Source organism: Acanthaster planci, linkage group LG07, assembly GCF_054643075.1.
Source record: "Acanthaster planci isolate LZ-2023a linkage group LG07, COTS_SCS, whole genome shotgun sequence".
Classification (NCBI taxonomy): Eukaryota; Metazoa; Echinodermata; class Asteroidea; order Valvatida; family Acanthasteridae; genus Acanthaster; species Acanthaster planci.
Genome location: NC_141783.1, coordinates 5,232,829 through 5,258,821, shown reverse-complemented (window position 1 = coordinate 5,258,821; position 25,993 = coordinate 5,232,829). Strand labels below are relative to the sequence as shown.

The following is a 25,993-nucleotide window of genomic DNA, read 5'->3' as shown; positions in this document are numbered from 1 at the left end:
TATTTTCAGTTCAGCCCGACAGGTCAGGCCTTTTAATATCCTTCAATTCAGCTTGGGCAGAAAGGAAAATGGTGGTACATGGTAAGGACAAACATGTCTTTACAGCAGAAACAGCTTGTAGAACATTAGTTTTCAACAGTTATGTGTAATTTGCTTTGATGATGTGTTTCATATTTGAATATTACATTTTATCAATGAGCAAAGACTGATTCCTGTGATATGGTCACCCATCCAACTTGAAACAGGATGAAACTGGAACTGTTAACTATAAAAATGAGTCCATCTGTAACACCAAAGACAGGTGTCGACAAGTGTTTATATAAATTCCTACTCTGATTTCCCTGTTGGCACAGGTCCTTCCTTTCAAGCATGCTTATTAATCCTCATCTTCCTCGCCATCAGCATCTGCCCCACCCTGGGCCCTGCGCATATTCCTCCGTTTCACACGACCTGGCCGCCCCCCTCCCAGTGGAGACCTAAGGGAGAAGTCAATGTGCTTCTGGGAGTCCAGACGAACGATGAAAGATGGAATATTCACCACCTGCTTGCGGACACTGCAAAGAGAAACGTAAGGTGAATTAAAAAAACACTGACTACTGAATTCCTCACAACTTGCAGCAAGTACATGTACATGTCTTTGGTAGCATCAAGCACCTGCTGACAACCTCTTACAGTCAATTATTAGCAAGGTACAGGTACATGTAGCTGGCACCAGCTGGGATTACCCTTTTACATGTGTGACAAAATCCTCGTTATAAAATGTGTTATAAACAAAGAAGACTAAGCGACATTGTGAGACTTTGGATTTAACATTTTGCTCTTTGTATCATTTTTTATAAATGGTTCTACTGTACCTCCAGTAATGCAATCATGGGTAGCAATGCAACCACAGGCAGCAAATGCCACTTAAAGACTGAAATATAATGCTATCTTTTTTCTTTAAATGTGTGCTGCATGTGCTCAAGGAGCTTGTCCCATCTACATGTAGCTGCCCTAGTAAAAGCATATGTAAACAAGCATGATGTCATTGAATTATGGTTATATTAGATTTTAAAAAGCAATTAAATGCTTTGTCAACTCAAAACCCACAACACAAAAACAGTAAAAACTGTTTATATAATCAAATCAAAGAGAAGAATTCTTTAACACTAAACACTACATCCAATGTAGAGTGTTGACCTGAAGTGTAATATAATACAAAAAACACATCTTGACTGCAATGTACTGTAATACAGTCAAAGGGCTTGTCCTAGTGTTGACAAAAGTAGTGAAAGGCTTGGAAGTTGTAACCATATTCTGCAGACTCCGAGCAGTCACATGTAAGAAGGTGTGTGCTGACTCTGTGGACAAGATTATTATTAGGCCATTCTTTTGACATCTAGAAGACTAGGGAGGCCGAGCAACTATTATTATGTAGTTCATTACAGTACTGCTCACAATAAGTGAAACACGGTACCTGGATCAATTCCTTATACTGTGATGGGTATTAGGCAGATTATGCAAAGTACTTCATTGTAAAACTGCAAACCTTGCCCTGTGGTGGATAACCATTACCAGCACTTTACTGTCACTATACATGACCTATAAACCGATTACACCTGCAAAGTCACATGACCTACTCTGGGTATCAAACACCAACAAATATTGCACACTCCCAAAGCAAACAGTGTAGCATGTTGTTTACCAAAACGAAAGCCAGAGTTTGGTATAGCACTCAGCACATAATTGTCAGAGTACTTTACTGACCGACAGCTTTATTTTTGGTAAATGACACTTATGACACCCTTTGCTATGGAAGGATGCAAAGTTTGATGATGTTTGATATCCACTATGGGTCATGTGACTTAGCCAGTGCAATCAGTGTATTGTTCACTGGACTTTCTAGTGTGGTATGACCATGGAACACACTCTTGATCCTTTCCAAGTGTGTATGATCAGAATGACACAATAATCTCGCTTAATGCTTACAGTGCCAGTATAGGCCAGATGCAATTGACAGCTCTGTGAAGCCTTACCAGGACAATAGTCAACCCAAAGGAGATGCTCCTATAATCTCCAGCAAAGGCTACAGTCATTTACTTTGTTCTCGATCATGAACATTGTTCAATCTGACTGCTACATGGACAATCCTCAAATTCTAAAGATAAGTAGTCCCTATGTCTGCAGGAAATACTAAATCATTTTCATTTTGATTTGTACTTATTTTACATTTTAATTTGTACTCAAAGGATCAATGGAAGTGACTGCGAAACCTTGTCTAGATCTTGATTGGATAAGCCAATTCTGGATCACTTGAAATTTTAATCATGATGTAATCAAGTAAAAGATAAATTTTCCAGCCCGAATCACTGTAAAAAGCTCATTTTCTGATGAAAAAATTCTTCATTATGTAAAAATGACCGCCTATATTGTCAGATCAATGGCTGCGGTATTTGAATGGATCTTTGAAAATATAAAATTTCTGTTTTCTTGAAAATGATAGCATTCCTGGTGGCTAGATTTCACAGATTGTATGACACTATGATTTCTTACTAAGATATTTCAAGATAATTTGACAGTCCCGTTTTTCAGATCTTGCAAATCCTACATAAAGCCAGTAAGTACGTTTACACATATGTTCACTGTATAAGAAAACTGAACAAGATGTTATGCTTAGCCTTAACAAGTTACATTTCCATTTTGGGGGAAGAAAAACAAAACTAATGGTTCATTTGGAAAGGTTCTGTGCTCAGCATTGATACTTTGTTACATGGAACTATGTTTCCCAGAGGACTGAGAATGACTTTACGGCAACAGTTAACTTGTGATGAAGCACATTTAGGCCGCTGGATGGGTACTGGATTACCTAGTGTGCAAAGAGAGTTGTGGACTGACTACTGCTGTGCATTCACCAGGGTCAGTTATGGAAATTCTTCCTTCCCTGTTTCAGTGAACAAGGCTTTTGTTCTTTAAAGTAGATTCAGAAAAATTGAAAATACATGTACAAACAAGAATTAGCTTTTGCACAATGACTGAACAGATCCTCAGTGAATATTTTTCTGGTTTCCATCATTATCAACGTTGCCAGATAGTCAGTTTGGACTTGTCCCATGCATTGTGGGTTCAATGCTAAAGACTGGCAATTAGAAAATAGCACTTCCTGCAAACTAAAGGAACAGATAAGGTGCATTTTTTGATCAAATAGTTATTGGCTTGATCAGGCATGCGTTTCGGACGTTGACCAAAAAACAAGGAAAATCCAATCCTTAGAAGACTTTGTACAGTATTTTTCAATTTTCAATGGCACAAGTGTGAGGTGAAAAATTAGGAAATCGGCTAACTTGAAGAAAAGTTGCATGCCTCCTTGATGGGCGATAAGAGATTTTTGTATAAAGCCAACAGGGAAGTATATGTATTATGTACTGTGCTGATTAAGATGCTCTCATTGAACATGACACATTGCGTCTCTGGTTATGGTGTTGCCATGGTATGCAAGCTTCATTGGCTATTTATTGTGAGCAGCAACATACACAACACTTTTAGTGGAGACACCAATGTCTTGTGGCTATCAGTGTTGTAGCACAAGGCAAAAGTAATAGTTATAACATACCTGCCTCCACAGTTTTGGGTCTTTTGTTTTCCCAATGACCCAAGACAAAGCTAGGATCTTACAATGATCCTACCTTATTGGCTTTGGGGAACTCAGAACATTACAGAGAGAGAGAGAGAGAGAGACGTAGGACATTTTGCCCAAGTGGTCTCAAAGAAATGCACCGACAATAGCCAAAACATCAACTTTTTAACAGCATCCAGAATGGGCATAACTGCTGTATGTCCAAAGACCTTCTGTGCCGCAGTGGTTTCACTAGTAGTTTCAGCTGCATGGGTGTCAGAAGATAAAATGTGAGGTGAGAGTATTCCATTACCTGAGAAATTAATTCTTGCTGAAATATTAAGATAGGATAAATAACTGAAAGAACAGCTGCAAACGGAAGCTGCAAAGAGCAACTCAGATATTAATGACTGCCTGTGCTTTACAAAGCAAGTGTGTGCAACTTTATTGGTGGAAACTTTCCACTATTTGGACTGTTCCAATTTAAGTTTCAAAATTATTCTTGTGTCAAATCAAATAATAAACACATGTAGGAGCCTGCCAAATCTTCAAAATGTAAATGCATATTGTGCCTATCTTCCTTATTTTGAATAGATTCCTGAGAAATGCCCAAAAGATAGGCATTATGTACACCCCACACAAAGCAGATAAAGCAGAATCTCTGCCTTGTACATGAAGCAAGAATCTGTATATGTTCGATCCCAAGAAACGGGTATTATGAAATACTGAAGCTTTCTTGTTTACTCCAGATTTTTCTGCGGTTCATTACAGGAAATTTATGGCAAGAATTTCCCCAAACTGGGAGATTTACAATAATTTATGGGGAAAAAAAAAACATATATAATACAAGCCGATGAGACTACAGGACTAATACTGGACAATGAAACTTGACTTTTAGAATTGTGTATATCAGGACCTGTGATTTGCTTGTGACTTGTCTGTGGAGCAATTGAAAAAATTTGTCTGAACAAAAAGTGCTTAAGGTGAAGCTAATTCCAGAAGAGGTACACGTATTTTGTGAGCTGAGTCTATCGTTCAGTATTTTGGGTTGTTCTCTTTCCCATTTTTTTCACACTGGAAGTCAGCTTGTGTCCGTTGTTGTTTTGTCAATTTCCAGCCATTAGTTGAAGAATTGCCCCGAGACCTAGCTTATTTGCACTGTCAAATCAGTTTGGAAATATGTAGAGTTGTCTTTAGTTGCGTAAGTCCTTGACAAGGAAATCTTCATAAAATCTTCCTCTTACCTGCCGACACAACCTAGTTACTGCCCACTTTGTTAAAACCCTACAGACACTGAAACAGTGCTGAATATTATGATTAAATCCCAGTGTTTCTCTTTCTCTGTTCTTTATATCAGAATGATCTTGTTCCAATTCCTTTGTTGTATCAGAGAAAATCGAGTCTTGAGTAACACTCACTGATAGTTTGAAGATTCTCGGAGAGTAGCAAAAGGGTTCTAATGAGAACTTGAGAAAGCTGTTCAGTAGGCTTGCTAATTTTAGGCTCCCTATCATGACACTGAGGAAGTGCTGGGACAGTTGGGGAACAAAGTTTTGCCTTGCATACAAACTGATGATCCATTCCTACATTTTCTTACACCTATGAAGTAATGAAAGCAGATGGGGACTGTTTTGTCCAATGCCTACCGGATGTGACGTTGGCGAATGAGAACGCGAGCATGGTGAATGCTCTTAGCCAGACCAGATTTGAAGACCTGTGTTTGAAGACGGCGTTCCAAGAAATCCTCCACACGCAGTCCCAAGACATAATCAAGCTTCATCTTACTCTCGTCTAGCACACCGATGCGGACCAAACGACGGAGGAGGGCATTACCTTCATAAATAAATGAAAAGGAAAAAACCAACCTTTTTTAAAACAAATACTGTAATAACCCTCAGCAACTTATGTAACGTGCTAGGTAACTTAATTCTTCCAATATTCGGACAGCAGATGACAATTCTGTGTTCAGTTCTCTGGGCCATCTAGCCCTATGTAAAAAAGCGTGGCTAAGCTGCACAGGGTCAGGGAAGAGTAAGTTCAAGCCTTGATTCTAAATCACACTGAGAAGGTATTGAGGCCAAAATATAAATTTATTTCCATTTTCCTGACCAACCCTAAGGTTCAGTACAACCCTAAAATTATTACAGGCAAGTTAGAAAAACAATTTTTAAAAAATCCTGTCTTTGTCTTGACAAAACACCTCTGAACACTTTCTTGTCCCAACATCAAAATGCTTGTGTTTATATGTCTGCCTCCTTACATTTGCAACTCATGAAAGGAATCTTCAATTATTTTCACTGGTTTCCGTCACGTTTTGCTACCACTATGGTGAAAACACATGCACAATAATTCTCAGTGGTTTAAAGAAATGCTGCACTGGTTCCTGCTGCGACACCCCTTTCAAAAAGATGGCACGATGGAAATGTGGCAACTAGTCTATGGGTTATTCCATCGGTTTGGGAAGCAGTGTGTTTTAAGGGCACACTCGCCTTTGAAACTGCCTTTAACCCTCATCTGTTATGCGAGTTCACGCACACATGCATAGCGCCCCGTAGCCAACACACAGGACTGCGCCAAGAATTAGTTGTAAGAATTCTTACGACTACTTTCCCCAACTTTGTTCTTTTCTTTCTCAGCTTGAGAGGCCCCTACCAACATGCAATAAAAGAAATTTTTTCATTGGTTCTTAAAAAAATCCCAGATGAAACTGGTGAGGAACCCCTAAGTTGCTGAAGATTGATAAGTCCATTGAAACATGCACTACATTCGGCCTTTTGTCTCGACATCACGGTGTACACAGATCATGTGTCAAAAACTCTCAGAAATCGCCAAATTTTGCAGACAAAATGTTAAAATTAGACATTGAAACTTTGGATTCCAAGTTTTCTGATGTTTCCTCACGAGATGGAAGCAGTTTCGACTCTGATTCGAGCAGTTTTGAGTCACATTCGAGCTCGGAATCGGGCAGTGGAATTTCGAGTGATAGGTATGACTAGCCCTGATGGCGAATCTTCAGATTCGAGTCATTTCACTGCCGAAAATCCTCCCCAAAAACATGACTAGGTCTATTTCATGTATTTAGACCTGCCTAGACCCTATCATAATTTTTGCCTCTGTTTTTACAAAACCATGACGCAAAAACCATGATGCAAAACCCTGAAAAGGAGGAAACATACAAACCCTACCATCCAGAACTTGTAAGTTGGCATCGTTTTTACTTGCGGGTTCCTGTATTTCAATCATGTCATGTTGTTATGCTAAAATCTGATTGAAATTTGGGTGAAAACGACTGCAATTTTTCTTTAGACATGTTGACCTTGACTCATTCAAAATTATAAATAGTATCAGTCAATTTGATTTCTTTTCCTCCCAGTAATTTGATTGATTTTTGTCTCGTTTTCCCACTTTTAGTTTTCAAAGAAATTTCAAGTCTTATGGATGAAGGAGGGGTGAAGCATCCTAAGTTCGCCAATGAAGGCTCCTGTGGACCTCGTCTTCCAGCTGTCACTCAACTTGGCATCAGGAGTTTTTCCACGGCATTAGATTTTTTCAAACTTTTGCTTTCAATAGAAAAAAATTAATACTATGTACATGTATAACTACACAACAAGTATGCCGATATACATAAAGCAAGTAAACTTTCGTATAATTGGACCGATGCAACTCCAGATGAAATGTACAAGTTCACTGGACTTATTATCTTCATGGGCATGGTACGTATCTCATCTGTTCAAAACTATTGGTCCCACAGCATTTACCGTTTGTTTTTACCAAGGGCAACATTGGGCATAAAGAGGGTCAAAGCCATTTGTGCCTTGCTCCATATTGTTGACCCTGAAAACGACGGAAACAAGTCTGACAGGCTACGTAAAGTTCATTATCTCATAAATAAATTCAAAACTATTTGTCAGGAATTGTATGTACCATGTAATCATGTTTCAGTTGATAAAAGAATGGTAAAATCCAAAGGTAGATCAGGGATTAGGCAATACATGAAAAACAAACCATTTAAATTTGGCATCAAACTTTGGGTACTAGCAGAATCTTCAACTTGGGTACACTATTGATTTTGATATCTATGCTGGGGGAAAAAAGGTGGCAAAAAGCAAAACAAAAAAGTGAACCAGGGAAGGGTTTGGGGTATCAAGTTGTACTGAAATTATGTGAGTCTCTTTGTAATGATGGATACCATGTTTATTTTGATAATTTTTCAAAAGCAGTCCACTTCTGGGAAACTTACTAAAATGGGCAATTTTGGCATGTGGGACAACACAGAAAGGGAGATTAGGATATCCTTTGGAATTTAAAAAAAACAGACGCTTCTTAGAACAAAACAGAAAAACGGGGGGAAATGCGCTGGTTTAAGGATGGTGATATACTTTGTGTACAATGGAAAGATAAAAAGGCAGTCACAATCATGGCAACAATTCGCAATGCAAACAAATCAAATAATGTAAAGAGAAAACAGAAAAAGGATGGGGGTTGGGATGATAGGGATACTGTTGTAAAACGACCATGGTGTTTCAGGGATTACAATAAACATATGGGTGGGGTAGATCTTTCGGACCAGTTGATTGGGAAGTACAATGTTCTTCGAAAAAAAAACTGGTCGTGGGAAAACAATTTTCTTTCATTTAATTGACATTGCTTGTGTAAATTCCTATATATTATTGAAAGCCTGTCGGACTAAATATAAGATAGATACACTAAGGTGTCACCCCCAACTTGACTATAAAGCAGTCTTTCGTGTATTGTCGTTTTTTCCGATCGGTCTGGTGTTGCCAAGTAGGGGGAAATCCGTGGCCGCGACGGAGGTGGGCGCTGAAGCGCGAGGGGGTTTAATGAGCCAGGCGGCCGTGTCATCGCGACAAAAAGCATCATGAATAAGCATGATTTCTCTGGACCTCATGAATACTAACAGCCGTTCTGCAAACAAGACGTTCCCCTATTTCCAGTTTCAACATTTATTAAAGGCGATGGGGTCGTTACAGTTGTTAAGAAATTTTTTGCCGAACTTCGGTTCGTGTTGGGACATGTACATGCATGTGCATATGTACATGTACACGTACATGCGTTGTACACGTGCAACAGTTGACTCGCTACGAAAGTGCCTACTTCCGTGTATAAATGACACATTATTACTATCATTGAATCTCGGTTTTCATCCAATATCCATGAGAAACTTTGATTTCAACAGTTTTACACGTTTTTGCCAAAGTTTATTTAGGCATTACAGTTCCGTGAAATGTTATCTTCGGAGGCGGTGTGACATTTTCCAAACGAGTTCGCCGACCCAAACGGTTATGTTTAAACCAGGCTTGACTCATAGGATGTGTGAGAACAAAAAAACAGTATGCTTAAACAGGAATTTTCTACTTTTCCCAGAATACAAAATCAAACAGGATTTCAAGTGAATTGTGTTCTGGTTTTTTTTTTTACGAAATACAACTACCAAACTGTGGCATTCGATATTTTCGAAGGACCCTGATATCAAGTCTGCATTCTTTTCCCGGACGGCCACGAAGTTGCAATTTTGAATTTCCTATTGGTCTTTTTTCGAATGGATTACAGCATTTTTATTTGAAATCTACTGACAAGAGCTCTGGCAAAATTATATCACAACATATAAATACTACGATTTTGACCAAACGAAAGGAAAGATTAGGCCTATTAGGCCTCTGTGCGCACCAACTCTCGTCACGCGCTGAAGCGCTGCAGCTGCTATGCTTCGCCTGGCATAATCTTTTTTTCCCTTTGAAGTTGCCTTTGATCGAACACGAATCCAACTGTGATTAGCATCCAATCAAAATTTGTTTTGCATGTTTATTTATGACATCGTTGGCCTAATATGGAATGTTAGGGCGTGAATATTGGAGAATGGCATACATAAGATCGGTCTGAATATGCATGGAACAATTGGATGTAGTGAGAATTTAGCAATGTTCTGCAGCTGAAATGCCGTGCCTTTCGTGTTCTTGGTTGGTTATTAGCAAATTCTCACAACGTGCGTTTTACACCATCATCATGTAATCCGGGGCCATCGAAAATTTACTGTACAATGTACATACCCGCTCTACCCACCACACGTACATCTGCTGAGCAAGGATGCAGAATATTAATTTTTTCTTTGTTCCTCCATGTGACTGAAAACTTTAAACTGGTAATTGTTCTGATGGGAGAACGTTTTTATGCTGTAACTTACATGTATTTAATGATTGTCAGACAGCCGGCTTTCTGCCCTGTGCTGGAGTGCGTAAGCCTATGGGATGTGTAAGATCTAAGAAATGGGACCGTTGAAATATCGTTATATATTTTACTGTAAAGTATAGTGTCAGACAATCTGTGAAATCTTACCACCAGAAATTCTGTCATTATCGAGATTTTTTTCTCGGGAAAATTTCAACTATGGAAACCGTTAATGGGAGCTGTTGCAAGAGTTCTAATGAATGGGTTGTGTGCTAAATGCCAACGCACCATCAGTTCACCTAAAGTCAAAATAGATAAATAACCATAACTAATGACCTGAAAGAGAATTTGGACTGATCTGAAAAAACTTTATTCATGAAACCTCACATAAATTTATATCATCTCAGTTTTACCCCCTCAAGATAATGGTATGGTCCAAAACAATTACATATGACCTCTCTGGAGGAGCTCCGAGACCGTTTTTCTCAAACAGAATTTCCACTCCAATATCGAGACATTGAGCTTTTTAATTTTCAAATCACAGTAACTCACATGACCAAAACGCAAGGATGCATGTGGTAACTACAATTTTGTTGAAGTGTTTTGTTGAATTTATGAAGTGTTAATGATGGGCGCTGTTGATGTGCATGTTAACGGTTTTTGACCAATGTACTCCGCAGGCCTACGTGTGAAAGCGAACTGTACATGTACATGAACGTGGTCATTTGTGCATGTGTACATTATATGTAGGGCCTACGGCACGTATGGTCGCCAAGTCAGTGTGGTACTGCAGCAGTCAACTCGCTGCGGGATGAATCGTTGTTTGAAAATTCTCAGCGTTACATTTTTTTAAGATGAAACACAAAGTTGAAGGTAAATTCACCAACCACAATTATCATGAAAAGCAAAGGAAGAGAATGTCTTTCTTAAGGGTCAGATCGAACTATCCTAGCAGGCAGGAACGTTGTGAGGTCCACAGTGTTTTGCAAGACAAATCATGCTGCGCTCAGAGTGTTAAAAATGAATAGTGTTTTTTCAATTTTTCACAGAGCTGTGTACTCAAAAGCTGAAACAGTCCCTTGAATGATACATTAAGTCACAAACCCCTAAACCAGTCAATTTGGCAAACTGCAGTACATGCAAATCCTGCACAGTACCTAAACATATGCATCCATTTCAGAATTCCCACCAGGGCGGCCGGCCGACTTCAGACAAAAAAAACAACAAACTTGTGGTTTTTAACCACTTCCAGCCAGGGGCTCTGGTACTGGAGGCATAGGCCTTATATTCGTGGCCGGGGTCTCCGAAATCGGAACTTTACTGAAAAAAAAAAAGTTGCTGGCCGTTTCTTAAAAAGTTTGGCACTGCCAGTTTAAAAGTTTAGGCCATCATTGGAGTTAAATAAATTGGTCTGAGGCAATAATGGGTTGCTGGGGCCGGAGAATTGGGACTTTATTTTATAGCCGGGATGACCGAACTTATAAAAGCCTGTAGTAAAATTACGAGCTGCTGAGAGCTGCCGGGCACTGCCAATCAATCCCTGTATTCTTTTAGCGCAGAGCGCTGACATTAGCAGAGGTAATCCGGGTATTGTTTGTGCAGAGCACATTTGTTCACGCTGCCAGGCGCTCGTAGCGGATTGCACTGAAAAAAAGCGCAGGCTGTGCTGGCTCATTATGCACCTGTGCCCCATGAATGACCTGGCCTGGGCGCTGCTGGCCCTTGCCACGTTGACTGACAGGGCACGGCCCTCCCTGCTTGAGAATAAAATTGCCGTGCAGTGGCTACATGTTTTCATATTGGGTATCGTGTTATCAGAGCAAAGACAACATGGCTGAAGTTATATCTGAAGAGTCCAGTTCTTCCAGTGAAAGCGAGTTTTATCTGAGTTCAGACGAAGGTTCTTCGTCTTCTTCATCACCGCCGTCACCTGCTCAAGTACAGTCAAGTACAGAAATTGACAGTGATGTACCCTTGGTGGTATATGTCAAGCGCAAGAGACAGTCCAGTACACTGACGCCGCGTCAACCAGCAGCAGTGCTGCACTGTTCCGGTGGACAGATGAAGACAGTACACCGCTGAAGTACGGCTTCACCGGTAATGGTGGTGCCGTTAACCCCTGCCTGCATTGCAGCTCGACCTGCAGTGAAGCCTTTGAACTGCCAGTTTAAAAGTTTAGGCCATCATTGGAGTTAAATAAATTGGTCTGAGGCAATAATGGGTTGCTGGGGCCGGAGAATTGGGACTTTATTTTATAGCCGGGATGACCGAACTTATAAAAGCCTGTAGTAAAATTACGAGCTGCTGAGAGCTGCCGGGCACTGCCAATCAATCCCTGTATTCTTTTAGCGCAGAGCGCTGACATTAGCAGAGGTAATCCGGGTATTGTTTGTGCAGAGCACATTTGTTCACGCTGCCAGGCGCTCGTAGCGGATTGCACTGAAAAAAAGCGCAGGCTGTGCTGGCTCATTATGCACCTGTGCCCCATGAATGACCTGGCCTGGGCGCTGCTGGCCCTTGCCACGTTGACTGACAGGGCACGGCCCTCCCTGCTTGAGAATAAAATTGCCGTGCAGTGGCTACATGTTTTCATATTGGGTATCGTGTTATCAGAGCAAAGACAACATGGCTGAAGTTATATCTGAAGAGTCCAGTTCTTCCAGTGAAAGCGAGTTTTATCTGAGTTCAGACGAAGGTTCTTCGTCTTCTTCATCACCGCCGTCACCTGCTCAAGTACAGTCAAGTACAGAAATTGACAGTGATGTACCCTTGGTGGTATATGTCAAGCGCAAGAGACAGTCCAGTACACTGACGCCGCGTCAACCAGCAGCAGTGCTGCACTGTTCCGGTGGACAGATGAAGACAGTACACCGCTGAAGTACGGCTTCACCGGTAATGGTGGTGCCGTTAACCCCTGCCTGCATTGCAGCTCGACCTGCAGTGAAGCCTTTGAACTGTTTTTTGACGACGTTCTCTAGAACAAGATAGTGCAAGAGACCAATCAATATGCCATGCAGAGGCCCGCTACGACTTTGGCGCACATGCGATCATGGGCTGAACACTGGAAAACTTAAGGCCTTTCTGGGCCTTTGCATAATGACGGGCATTGTGAAGCACCCCACCCTTCATAGCTTCTGGTCCACCGACCCACTACTGAAGATGAGCCTATTCCCGTCCGTCATGGCCCGAGATCACTTCCTTGCCATCCTGCAGTCCCTGCACTTTAACGATAACACCACCTTGCCGGAGGACTGCACCGACCGCCTCTTCAAAGTGCGCACAGTCGTCGACCATCTTACTCAGAAGTTTGCCACTGTCTACGTTCCTCGACGGGACATTTCCGTTGACGACTCCCTGTTGAAGTTTTACGGGCGTCTCTGCTTCGCTACCTACAACCTCTCCACCATGCATACGGCAGACATCCATGGCTCCAGCAAGCAAGACAGGACGGGGGAGGAAAAGCAGAAACCTACCTGCATCATCGAATACAACATTCTGATGTGGGGCGTTGACAAGAGCGACCAACTAGCGGCAAATCATCGAGCTACTCATAAGTCCCTCGAGTGGTACAAGAAGCTCTTCTTCTACCTGCTTGACTTGACGCTGGTGAACAGCTACGTCGTGTACCTGGCCGTTGGTCACCGCCTCTCCTTCCTTGACTACCGCTTGAGTCTTGTCCATGAGCTGCTGTTCGACGAGTCCTTGCCTGAGTACTGCCCTCAGCACAATACTCCACCAGTCACCAACTCCCGCTATGTCGGCCGACACACCCCCGTGGCCTTTGAGAGGACCAGCTATGGCGACTTCCGCTACTGGCGGTGTGTCCTCTGCCCCTCCTGTGGTCGGCGAAAGAAAACACACTTCGAGTGCGACACGTGCCACCAGCCCCTCTGCATCGCCGACCGCAAAGAGCCATCAGTTGGCCTGCTGACGCATTGTCCACAATGGGCCCACGGTAACAATTGGGTCAATTCCTGCAAGTAGGATTTTGCGGTAACAATGTCATTTATGTGTCTCAATCGATCATCATTGTAGCGCGCTTGCAAGTGTTCCTGTGTGAAAAGACGAAGTGTGCGTGCCAGAAATGATTCATAACCAGACCCGCATTCTGTTTACACTTTCTGGAAGTATTTTGGCGACGGTTTTTTTTGGATCTGCTTCACAAAATCTTCCAGGCAAACGAATCTAGCAACGTGAGCAGTTTGAGTTACGGATATGTTTTGTACATAAAAGCTTATTCTTTCGGCGGGAATTAATTATTCTTTGAGTTGAGCTGAGTTTCGAGTTAACCGACTTTGAGTTATCAAGATTTTACTGTATATGGCAATAATCCAGTAAAAATCATTTTCACAGGAAAGTTCACAAAGGAAAGGAAAGGATAGCAAATTTGGGGTTCTCAATTTGAACAAGGAAACATGCAACCTGAACCATGTCTTCCTTCAGTGGGCATGGTGCATTGCCAGCGTGTGGCTGCTCAGAACAGGCAATCGCAAGTGTATGTTGTGCACATGTGGCCCGGCGCTGCATGCTCTGCGGGGCTTGGGGCTAGTTGTGGGTATATTCGACTTCTTGCACGGGCCTACTATCATTACTGAACCTGTACCAATAATTTATATTGGGAGTTCCAAGTTCAGATCAGTGTAATAGTTGACGATTATAATGAACATGCTGTTCCAATCGCAGATTGGCCGGACTCTCCGGTACACACAAGTCATGGAATCAGCCGTTCCAATCGCGGACTTTCAATTTGACATTGATATTAAATGACCTGACCTAAATTTGGGTAGGGCATTCTGAATGCAGAGTGAACTGAATATTCATACTTGCTGATTAACATACACCGTTCTTGCTGCATAGGTCGTCGTCATCCAGTGATCTTTTGTTAAAAAAAGTTCATGGACTCCAGCGGACTTCCCCTGGGAAGAACAGTCAGGCCTTACTGGTAAGCCCCTTATGTCAAAGCAAAAGGACCCTCAATTGTCCAGAAATACTTGATCAATTTTTAATGTTTGAAAAAGTGCACCATTCAGTTAAAAACACTCAAAAAAGATGTCAAAGTCTTCGTACACGCGTGAATTACAGTGCCGCAGTGCCTGTCAGTAGAAAAAGATAAAACAGAAAAAATGGGCACTTGCACAAGGAAGAAAAATTAGGAAAATCTGGTCCATTAGTTTGCAAAAAAACAGAAAATGAAACTTGGCATACTCAACAAAAAAATTGAAATTCGCTACAAATTTCAACACACCTGCGCATAGAAACCGTCCACACAGATAAATATAAGGCTGAAACAGTATGCCCTTCAGCTTAGCTAGCAGGGCATAAAGATCACAACACAAACAAAACCTGTTCTACATCCATTAAGATCAGCAGCAACTAACAAATGACTACCTTCAAAGAGTCTCTTGGGGTCCTTGTCCTCACGGGTTAGCAGGTCACGGGCAGCCTTTCTGATCTTGGCCAAGGTGTACTTGACACGCCACACTTCCCGCTTGTTCCGAAGGCCATACTCACCAATGAGCTTCAACTCTTGGTCCAAGCGTTCCTTCTCAAAGGGACGCCTGGGTGTCACACTGGTCTTACTGCATACTTGTCTAGGCATGATGTTTTGTTACAGAGACCTATGAACAGAGAAACATGAACACATACACAAAGTACAGCATGAGGAATTGTACGCCAACAAGATCACTGGGTAATGATTCTGAATTTTCCAAATCGAAAACCCAAAGCAAGGGAGTTGTTACTGGAATCCTAACTGACATTGATACAGAGCTCTTCGAGGGCCTGCAAGAAAAATGGAGTTCTGGAGGTTAAATGCTTAATGCGCAGAAAAAAACAGCTAATGAACAATCAGCCTTTTCACCGTGTAATTCAAAGCCTGCAGAGCACGCAGGGCCACAAACGAGAGTTTGGCAGGTGGCTTTCGTGGCCAAGTGAGCCCGGAACTCTTGGAGTCGGCTTTCGGAAAGAAATTCCCATCGTCAAGGGGTTATCTAAATGAGAAACATTGTGATTTTCGCAGTTGTGAAATGGAAACTTTTGAGTAATTTCTGGCATTAATTAGTTGACATGAAACTTGCACATGACAATACTGAATGGTCGTAACCTTTGGGATTTGAGAATTCCCTTTACACCAACTCTACGTGTACGTACGATAGTCTGGGTAGCCTAACCCCTGAAGTCAAGCTGTCCTTGAGAGGAGACTTGGCCGGACCCTGTAACCTGGCTGGAACGCCAGGGAACCGGCCGAGCACACCGTTACGGAGTGGAAATTCACATTACTTGTTGAGGGAGTAATCACCTATCAGGGATTTGCATTTGATCAACATAATGAATTTACCAATTTTCAATAATTAAGTACATAGCCCTCTTGGAAATCTAGTAGACGAGTAAAGTACATGTAGAAAGTCATGGGACAATTATTTCAAATTTAAGGGCCCATTACACAGATTATTCGTCCAATTTCAACATCATTGTAAATAGTGTACATAATCTGGAATTGTAAATATACAAGCCAGAATTGCACAAACTGGTTCTAAATCATTTTTTCCCATGCGTCTGAAGTAGCTTTACCCAGAGTTATCACAAACATAATGATCAAACTGTTCAGTTTAGAGAAACGGTGACAATTTTGTTTCAAAAAACAGTGGACGAAATTCCTCTGTAACATTAAGAACAGTATGCTGCTTACTATGTACAAAAAAGAGCCCTGTTTTGGGCACACGGTAAGACGGAAATGCACGCAATGCCATTTGTTAAGTTTTCTTTATATTTGAAGGGTATCCAGGTACCTGTATCGAAATAGAAAGGAAGCCTAGACTGCCCCGTTCAAAACATACCTGTAAATGCATGCACCCCTACCATCAGAACCAAGACAAAGGACAGTAAGCCTAATGAATCCAAAATCACAATGCCAGCAATACGAGGAAACGATGCCACTGCCCAAACTGAACAAATGACAACCACACAAATGGAACCAAAGCATCAGTGTTTTTGCAGCAAAAAAACATCCTGGAGAACTCAAATGTGCGATATCATATATATACATGTAATACCCTTTTAAAAATAAGAGAACAGCTGCAAGCACATTTCTAATCAATCATCTTCGCTCTCAACTTGAAGAACCTCCAAAACACAAAGAAAAACACAGCAGAGGCGTAACAACTTTGCAGTCACCAACCAGTGTGAGAAAAAAATGCACCAATATCTCACCAAAGGAAAAAAGGACCACAATTACCCTACAAGATGTAAGCCAACCCCCCTCAGGCAATCTAAACATTGTATCATAAATGATAAAAACTTCAGATAACATTTAACATTTATTTCATTTCTTAAGCACCATTTCTTTTAATATTCAATAGGACTGTACATATCAAAATAGCAAAAATAATAATTACATATTCACAACAGTTTTATAAAAACTACAATTAAAATTATAATGAAAAGTTACAAAAAATACATGTAAGTTATGGGTTGAACCACATGATTAATAAACCATAAAATTACATGCATAAGGCCTTATTAATTATAACATTTATTAAAAAGGTATGCCTTGATGGCATGCTGGAACTCGTTTTCATTCCTAATATCTTTCAACTAGGTTGGCAAAGAATTCCACAACCTCAGTCTAGCAATAGCAAATGCCCTATCATTAAGCTTATTACACGATCAAGGAACTTGAAGACTCAAGGTATCCTGACTATCCTAACGCAAGTCATAAGCACAACAGGATCTGACAATCAAGTCAGTCAGGTAGCTTGGTGCTTTGTTCTGCAACACCTTGAAAACCAAAAGCAAGATCTTAAATTCCACATTTGCACGAACAGAGCTGCATTATTCTGCAAATGCTGTAACTTGTGGAATGAAGATTGAGACATACCATATATTACAAAGTTGACATAATCCAGGTGAGATGTAATTAATAAATGAACCAAACACTCGCTGGCTCCTTGATTCAGATATTTTCTAATACGACATAAATTTTGTAAGCTATAATTCACCTTCTTACAAATATGATTGATGTAAGAGTCCAAACACAATCTTGAATCCAGCCAGACTCCCAGACTACAGACACAGTCAACAATTTTTATATGGTTGTCAACAATTTTAACATGGTCAATGTGGATTTTATGCAGTTGTTGCTGAGAACCAAACAAAATGATCTGTTTTTCCAGCATTTAGTTTCAACTTGTGTTTCAACATCCATGCTTGAACCGAAACAACACAGTTTCAATATTTTGCAATGAGTCTGATGACACAATTTGGGAGAAAAAAATTGCAACAACTGGGTATCATCCACATCACATAATCACTTATAATAGAGAACTTGAATAGGCCATGAAAAGCATAGGGTCCAAACATGAACCTTGAGGAACCCCAAATTCAACACTAATATGTTCCGACAGAGCACCTGAAATTGAAAACCTTTGGTAACGATTACCGAGATATGATGACAGCCAAGTGAGTACAGTGTTACAAAAACAAAAATCATTCTCCATAATTTGGAGCAACAACTTGTGGTCAACCGTATCAAATGCGGCACTAAGGTCAAGTAAAACCATCATGCCTACCTGTTTGTTAACCATATTTTGAAACATATCCAAAGTAATTCTACAAAGCATGATTTCTGTGCTGGGAAACTGCCTATAAACTGATTGGTTTGTCAGGAAGAGATTATTCTTGTGTAAGCAGTGATTTGATCTGCAGCTATTCGTTCCACTAATTTTGAAATGAAGTACAAATTACTTATTGGTCTGAAATTTGACAAGTCGGCACCAGCCCCACGTTTCTTAATCAAAGGAACACCCACTGCATTTTTCCATTAAGTAGCAAATACACCATTTCTGAAGGAACAATTAACCATAGATATAATAGAAGTAAAACATCTATACATTCCTCAAACAACCATGTTGGAATGGGATCATTTACACAATGTTTAGAAGGCTTTTAGAAACGCTTGACCAGATTCACATAAGCAGGTGCTGAACAGTCTTTTTTCAGGCCCATTCATTTTACATAAAACATCAACAGGAGCCTGACTCTCCAAATCATCACTGATTTTAATGGTTTTATTAGTGAAATGGCGATTAGAGTCATTAGCCAGGTTACTTTCCGAACAACAAATAGGAAATTCATCACTTCTACTTGGCTTCAGCAGAGAATTAATAATGCCATATTGTTTCTTTTGATCACCATGGCAATCATTAATCTTACTAGAGTAATAATCCTTACAGGCTTGAAAGACCATATTGGTTGTCTTATTTCTGAAATACTGGAACACATCTCTGCTAGACATTGTACAGTGTCTTCGCCAGAGCCTTTCAGCACGCCTCCTTAATTGCCCGAGTCTTGTAATTTCGTCTGTTACCCATGGAAGCTTTGGCCTAATTGTAATTTTCTTAATTTTTGAAGGAGCATGCCTATCCAATAAATCCCTCAAAACAGTATTATATACGCTCACCATCTCGTCAACATCTTCCCTCACCAACAGATCATCATCACATAGCTGAGAAAAACGTACGTCATTTACAAATGCAGCCTTATCAAATTTCCAGTAAGACATAAATGATTGTGTTTTCACTTTGATATGCCTGACACTGTTACGTAACAACGTAGTAACAAAACAATGATCTTATATAAAATGACCCTCTACAGGTGGAGAGAGGTGGGGTTTATCGTCGTCACGTGTAATAAACAGATCAAGAGTGTGAACAGATTCATGAGTTGGAACATGCACGAGTTGGATCAGGTTTCTTGAAAAACAAATATTAAACTTCATCACCATTGCACTTTCTACATCACTGACATGGATATTAAAGTCACGACAAATGAGTACTGACAAATTACAGTCTAAAACAACATCCAAGTAATTTTAAAATTCCTCAAAAAATGCATTAATAGGAATGGGATATATGGTTAAATAAGGACATCTGTACACAGTTATCAACTTTACTTGATTGCCTCCAAAACCAACTGTCCATTCAAAAGATGCCTTCTCCCCAAAGTTGATTTTATTGACCTTAAACAAGTCACTGTGAAAAACAACACCAATGCCCCCATCTGATCTATTTTGTCTGGGCTGATCGTTAATGGAATAGCCAGGCAAAAGACATAATGATCGAACTGCAAAATCATTTTCTTAAAGCCAAGTTTCGGTTAGAATACAAAAATTAATCTTCTAATCAATGAAATACAGTAAAATCTCAATAAGTCAAAGCCGGTTAAGTCGAAACTCCGTTTACCTCGACGTCTTTCTGTATTCCCAACAAAAGAATAGGCCTTTATGTACAATAAACTATCTGTAACTCGAAACATCAATACCACTGAAGCTGCTTATCTCGAAGTTTTGGCAGGCCAATTTAAAAAAATTTGAAGAATGATGAATAAAAAGTGATGAAAGAACGCTTGCCTTCATTATGAGTCATTGCTGTCACACGCAAGACTTTTCTTTGATGAACCGAGCATGTTCACAAGGGCTGCCTTTGTCACGTCGACAAGCACTGGGTGGGCATCAACCGCAACCATAAAATAAATCAAGCACGAATGATGCGCCCTCAAGCGCTTTGTACATGTATCACGTGACTCAGCACGGAAACCCTGACCGACTGGCCCGCGCGCTGCATTATGCGGTAACAGCCCGCCAAGCAAATGTGGTAACAGCCAACAAAGCAAATGAATGAATTCTCGAGACGTAGACACAGGTACCGGTACATAACTTCATTGGTTTGTTTATTAATGCTGTTGATGATGTTTGAGGAAAACTTGCACAGTAGGGATAGCCGAAAATCCACTTCGTGTTAGACTCAGCTTGCAGGCCGTAAGCCAGTAAAGTTGCATGTGCACTGAAGCGAGTAACTTTTGATAACTCGAATGTCAGATAACTCAAACTTTTCGTCCATTCCCCTGAGCTTCGACTTATTGAGATTTTACTGTAATCGCAAAAGGTTTCACACTTGTTTCTGATGGACCAAGTGTAAACTAAGGCCCATTTAAATGCAGGAACAAAGCTGCAAGCCTCAAGATAGGGATAATGTAAGTTAGAAATTCTCTAACCCTTGTCAGTCAGTGTTGTTGAGTTATCAACCATCTTTGCGGAAACCAATACTGTAATCTTGTAAATGTCTGGAATATCAGACACCATGTGATATTGGAAGGAGGTCGCATCCCAGGATAAGTCTGTGTTTGCCACTCTGGCACCCTAACCATAACTTGGCAATTCCAAAAGACTTCATGAGGCTATTAAATCATATGTTCCTCGTAGTGCAGGAAGTTTAGCTCTTGTGTAACTCGAGCAGGCTGCTAGAGAATCAGTATGAATATGATTGTCATTCTGCTGCCATAGTTGTGTCACAGCCGATGATTGCCTAGCAATGCTGTAACGGCGATACCTAGTCGGTGTTGTAGGTCTTGAGACCTTTTTTTGCAGTCTCGGTCTCGCCCTGTCAAAGTCTTGGTCTTGGGAGGGCCAGTCTCAGTCTCGAAAGTGCAGGTCTCGGTCTTGGTCTCGGATGCCATAGTCTCGGGTCTCCCCCTTGAGACCAGTCGAGACCATAACAGGAACCGTAACAAAATGTGCATCTAGCTACCACGCATGCACACGGTTGCAAAAGGCAAATTACCTCTGCAAGAGTCAAATCTTAAACCACTGATATAAATACAACACAGTAATGTTCAGATTTTTTTTTGCAATAAACAGTAAAATCGATGCTGGAATTAAGACTAGTCAATGCAGCATGATGTAACCTTGTCCCGAGTTGTTACTTTATTTCCAATCCAGAGTAGCCATGCTGCTTGACACCATGGAGATGAGGTTGCGAGTAGCGGAATTTGCACACTTGACTGGTTCCCGTTCCCTACACAGTCTCCTGCTGAACGTAGGGCCGGGACGGAAACCAGTCTGTGTGTGCACACACTATGAATTGTGTGCACGTGTGAAAGTGCTTTCATTCCATCTGGTATGTGGTACGTGTTGTTTTAGTAGTTTTGTTACGGTACATCTTTTTTGGATATTTGTTTTTCAGTATTTTGCTTACAAAAAACAGTCTAAGGATATGTTTTAATGTTCACATATCATTTGGGACACTCGGGTTGAAAATGACCAGACCATGGTAAAAGTAGAGCAGTATCACTGATAAAAGAACTGAGACATTCTTTAACAAATATTTGACCTATTTGTGAGTGTGATTTTAAGCTAATGTTTTCATTTTATTTCTTTTGTACTTAATTGTACTACCATATGTTTGTCCCTATTTACCTTTTGGTAAAAACTAAACATTGGTTTATGGTTGGTCTCGGTCTTGGATGTCATGGTCTCAGTCGCGACCTGCAAAAGTCTCGGTTTTGAAGTCCTGGTCTTGGTCTTGAAGGAGTAGGTCTCAGTCTTGGTCTTGGATACAACACTGTACCTAGTTATGTCTATCAACATTACAGAAAGAAAACCAACAAGAAGTGGTGACAGCTGTATGTTTAGGATCAAGCAGGCAAAGGTTCCTACCTCCCCCCCGTAGAATTTTTTATTATTAATATATTCATTTATAAAGTGCACATTTCATACAGCTACATGTATATTCAAATGTGCTCTCCAGCGTACCACAGCCAACTGCCATTTCAACCAGTCAGTCCAGTCATGGCTAAAAATTACACACATTTTATTGAAAGTGGCAGCACGTACCCACTCATATGCAGCAAGGTATGAGACGGAGAGAACCGCCCCTGCTTTGTGTTGGTCATTGTCTCCCAGGAATCTTGGGAATTCCTTCAGACATCTTGAGGGGATGCGTTAAGTATCAATAGTCAGGAATGTGTATAGGGATTGGACATGTTGGGGGGTACCCCTCGGTCTCATTTCTTGCTGGGTATATACCCACTGCCCAAGCCTACAGCAGATTGGCCCCCAGTCTGGGGCTAGATAAGCCTAATTTCCCTCTTTAATTCAAACCCCTGCCCTCTTTGTACAAAGTTAACTCTCCAGTCCGGCGAAATAATGTCATAGTCATCTAGTTTCGTGAGTCACGAGACTTTGGAAGCTTAAATCTAATTCTTCATACTGTATCACGGGTCCCAAAATTCACAATCCCCAAAGTTGTGCATACAGGCACTAACGGGTGTCGGACACTTTGCCACATCGCCTCATTTCCACTGTGCCCCACCAATTATCATTCATTCTGTTCTTTAATAACAGAGGCATAGGCCTAGATGGAACAAATTAACCACTTCCTGGCGGGGCCTCCGGAATCGGAGACGTATGGTTTATATCGGTGGTCGGGGTGTCCGAACTCGGACAACGGAAACAGGGCCCTGTAACAAAAGATCGTACTCCAAACAAAAGACCAGGCTGCTGGGCATTACTGACATTTTTCACTCTAAAAAGTGGTGATAATCCATCCTTGTTTTGAAATCGTATACCAGGGTTTTGGGCATTGACAGTGAGCGGATTACCACCGGGGACAAAGCGCTCCACCACCGCTGCGATGAGCCACACAGCACTGCTGCACGCTAATCTGGCCCCTATTGAAAAGAGGTCAGCAATGCACTAAGCCAGGTTCGTGAACAAAAGTAAGTTATACAACACCGCACAAACTGGGGTCTATTTACAAGGCTGCTGGCCTGGCTGAAATAATCGGGTGTCAATGAAGGTCACCTGTCGACTTAGAGTAGTGCCTGAAGATCACTTGGTGCGGCTACAAATGACCACTAAAGGAAATGATGAATTTTTGAAGGATTTTGAAAACGGAAAAAATGATACTCATGCCGGCCCAGCATCATCAACATTGAAAAATGCCCCGGCATGAAATGGTCAAAACATCAACACTTGAGCAACAAAATAACAGTGGGAGAATCCAACTTGCAAGGCTACAAAAATGCTTTAGATTTCCCGGCCGACCCTAATTTTTTGGCAAAACCCTAACATTTTTATTGACAAGTTAGAAAAATTTTTTTTAATAAGTCTAAGAAAGATAAATAAATAAATCATGTTGTCTATTCTGTCTTCACAACACCTCAAAATGGTATTTTCTCATTATAATGCTTGTGTTTACATGTTTTCCCAGTTACATTTTCAACATTTGAAAAACAACTTATGCTAATTTCACAAGTTCTCTTTGTGTTTCGCTGTTGCTGTAGTACTAACACGTGCGCAAAGCACTGGTTCCCACCACTCCGCACCCATACAAGAGAATGTGGAACACTTCTCTCGACCATATTTTGAAGAGGCTTGTAACACACTCGAGCACGGACAGGGCAAAGGGGATGGGGTGAAGTGGAAATGGGGCGATGTGGGGATAGGGCGAAGTGGAGATGGGGCGAAGTGGTTAGGGGTGAAGAAGCCCCACGTGAGACAATCTGTCTCTTTTCTGTTGCAACCAGTCTACTTTAAGGCATGTTTTCAACGCCTGAAATCCAAACTGCAGGACTGTCACAAAGTTAGAATCCTAATATCTTCCAAAAGAAGAATAACTCAACTATTTTACTTATACCGGCATACCGGCGTATTCCTCAGTTTGGACTTTTACACGAGTACCCTAAAGCTTTCCCAAACGGTATATTTTTCAATGTATGGCACCTTGAAAAACCGGGCCTGTGATATTTCTATGCTGACCATGGCGGTGCTATTTTAAAAAACGAAAGCAGTGCTTCTTGCACAAATGCTGCTTTTTTTTTTTTAAATAGTGCCGCCCATGGTCAGCATAGAAATATTCCAGGCCCGGTTTATCAAGGCGCAATATATTAAACAAATATACGGTTTGGGAAAGCTTTAGGGTGCTCATATAAAAGTCCAAACTCTGAGGAATGCTTCGGTGTAGGTAAAATTGTAGAGTCATTTTCATTTCAAGACATGTGAAGATTCAAAGTTTGTGACAGTCCTGCAGTTTGGATTTCGGGCATTTAAAAACCCGCCTTGAAGTGGGGCTGTGGTGGCAACAGAAAAGAGACAGATTGTAAAAAGAGCCACTACAGCTCTATTTGTGGGGCTAGGCTAGCCCCACTAGTGTGGCACAGGCCCTTGCTACTGCTCCATCCTTAGCCACACATCCGTATATGCAATTTCGTGTCGGCGTGGTGAAATCTTCGGTACACCCTCTTAAGCCAAAAGTTTTTTTGCACACAAATGATCCGTAATCTCTCGGCTTTAATATAAAGATAGCAGTGAGAGTGCAACCGTGAAATTGAATGGGTAAAGGCAAAAAGACTGGAAATACCAGAATAACGTGAGTGAGATCATTCAATAAATGGTCACTAGAAAGCGGAGAGACTAGGTATCATTTGTGTGTGCAAAAAAATTGTGCCTACGATTACAAGAGGGTGCGCCGAAGATTTCACCACGCTGACACGAAATTGCGTACACAGATTTGTCGTTGAGGATGGAGTGGTAGCGAGGGTCCATGCCACACTAGTGGGGCTACGGCTAGGCTGTGGTGGCGACAGACATGACAGAAGAGATAGCTTGTAAAAGAGAGCCACCACAGCCGCGCCCCACTTGTGTGGCATGGATCCTAGCCACACGTCAACAAAAAATTCGGTACATGGGCATGTGGCTGTAGGGGAATGCAGCGTACAGTAGGCCACATTAATGGGGCTAGGTCTAGGTTTTGTGGGAATAGGCCTAAATTAATGTAGGCCTAATTGGTTAACCCACCAAAAATAAAAAAGAAATTGAAACTAAGATTAGGGACTACATTATAATTTTATTTGTGTTTCTGACATCTCAGGGATATGTTGGTATTCATGTTATCGGGCCGTGAACAGTGCTGATTTTACATTGTATTCAATGGGGCTGAGTTTTAGTGAATATGACATATGCCTACTATTACCAGGCTAGTATTTAATAGTAGGGCCAGTACTACTAGTATTACTAATACTAATACTAGGCCTAACAAAATGTATTCAAGCGATCATTGCCAACTGCACGACAAAATGCCATTGACATTTTACGTATGATTTGGTACAATTTCGAACTGGTTCTGAATCAATATTCGAATAGAAGCCCAGTTATTGATCTCATGTAGAAAGATTCTAAAAATTTCGAAATTAAAAACTACATTTTCCCCTTAGTTGATACTGACCAGCTTGTGAGATCTCCACACACGCGGTGCAATTCAGAAAAGGAAGGCAGTGAGTCAGTTGACCTCTAACTACACGTTGTACAACGCATGTTTCATGTACGCGTACATGTACACATTGTGACCAGGTGCTGGTCGTGTGTACTAATCTAAGTGAGTG

The 25,993-nt window shown here is 41.1% G+C and overlaps 1 protein-coding gene across 1 annotated transcript; it reads right to left on the bottom strand.

The window, feature by feature from the left end:
* On the bottom strand, nucleotides 1-25,993 carry rps9 (ribosomal protein S9). Its single transcript, XM_022255095.2, has 4 exons — nucleotides 25,837-25,993; nucleotides 15,167-15,396; nucleotides 5,239-5,425; nucleotides 1-554 (listed from the first exon to the last, which is right to left on the bottom strand). The coding sequence occupies exons 2-4, from the start codon at nucleotides 15,375-15,377 to the stop codon at nucleotides 377-379; spliced, it is 576 nt and encodes a 191-aa protein (XP_022110787.1). The 5' UTR covers nucleotides 15,378-15,396; nucleotides 25,837-25,993; the 3' UTR covers nucleotides 1-376.

Excerpts from the sequence above, each read along its gene's own strand:
- rps9 (XM_022255095.2), bottom strand. The coding sequence starts at position 15,377 with ATGCCTAGACAAGTATGCAGTAAGACCAGTGTGACACCCAGGCGTCCC. Across the intron at positions 5,426-15,166 it reads CCCCAAGAGACTCTTTGAAG|GTAATGCCCTCCTCCGTCGT; the intron begins GTAGTCATTTGT and ends TTATTTATGAAG. Across the intron at positions 555-5,238 it reads ATTCGCCAACGTCACATCCG|TGTCCGCAAGCAGGTGGTGA; the intron begins GTAGGCATTGGA and ends TTCTCTTTGCAG.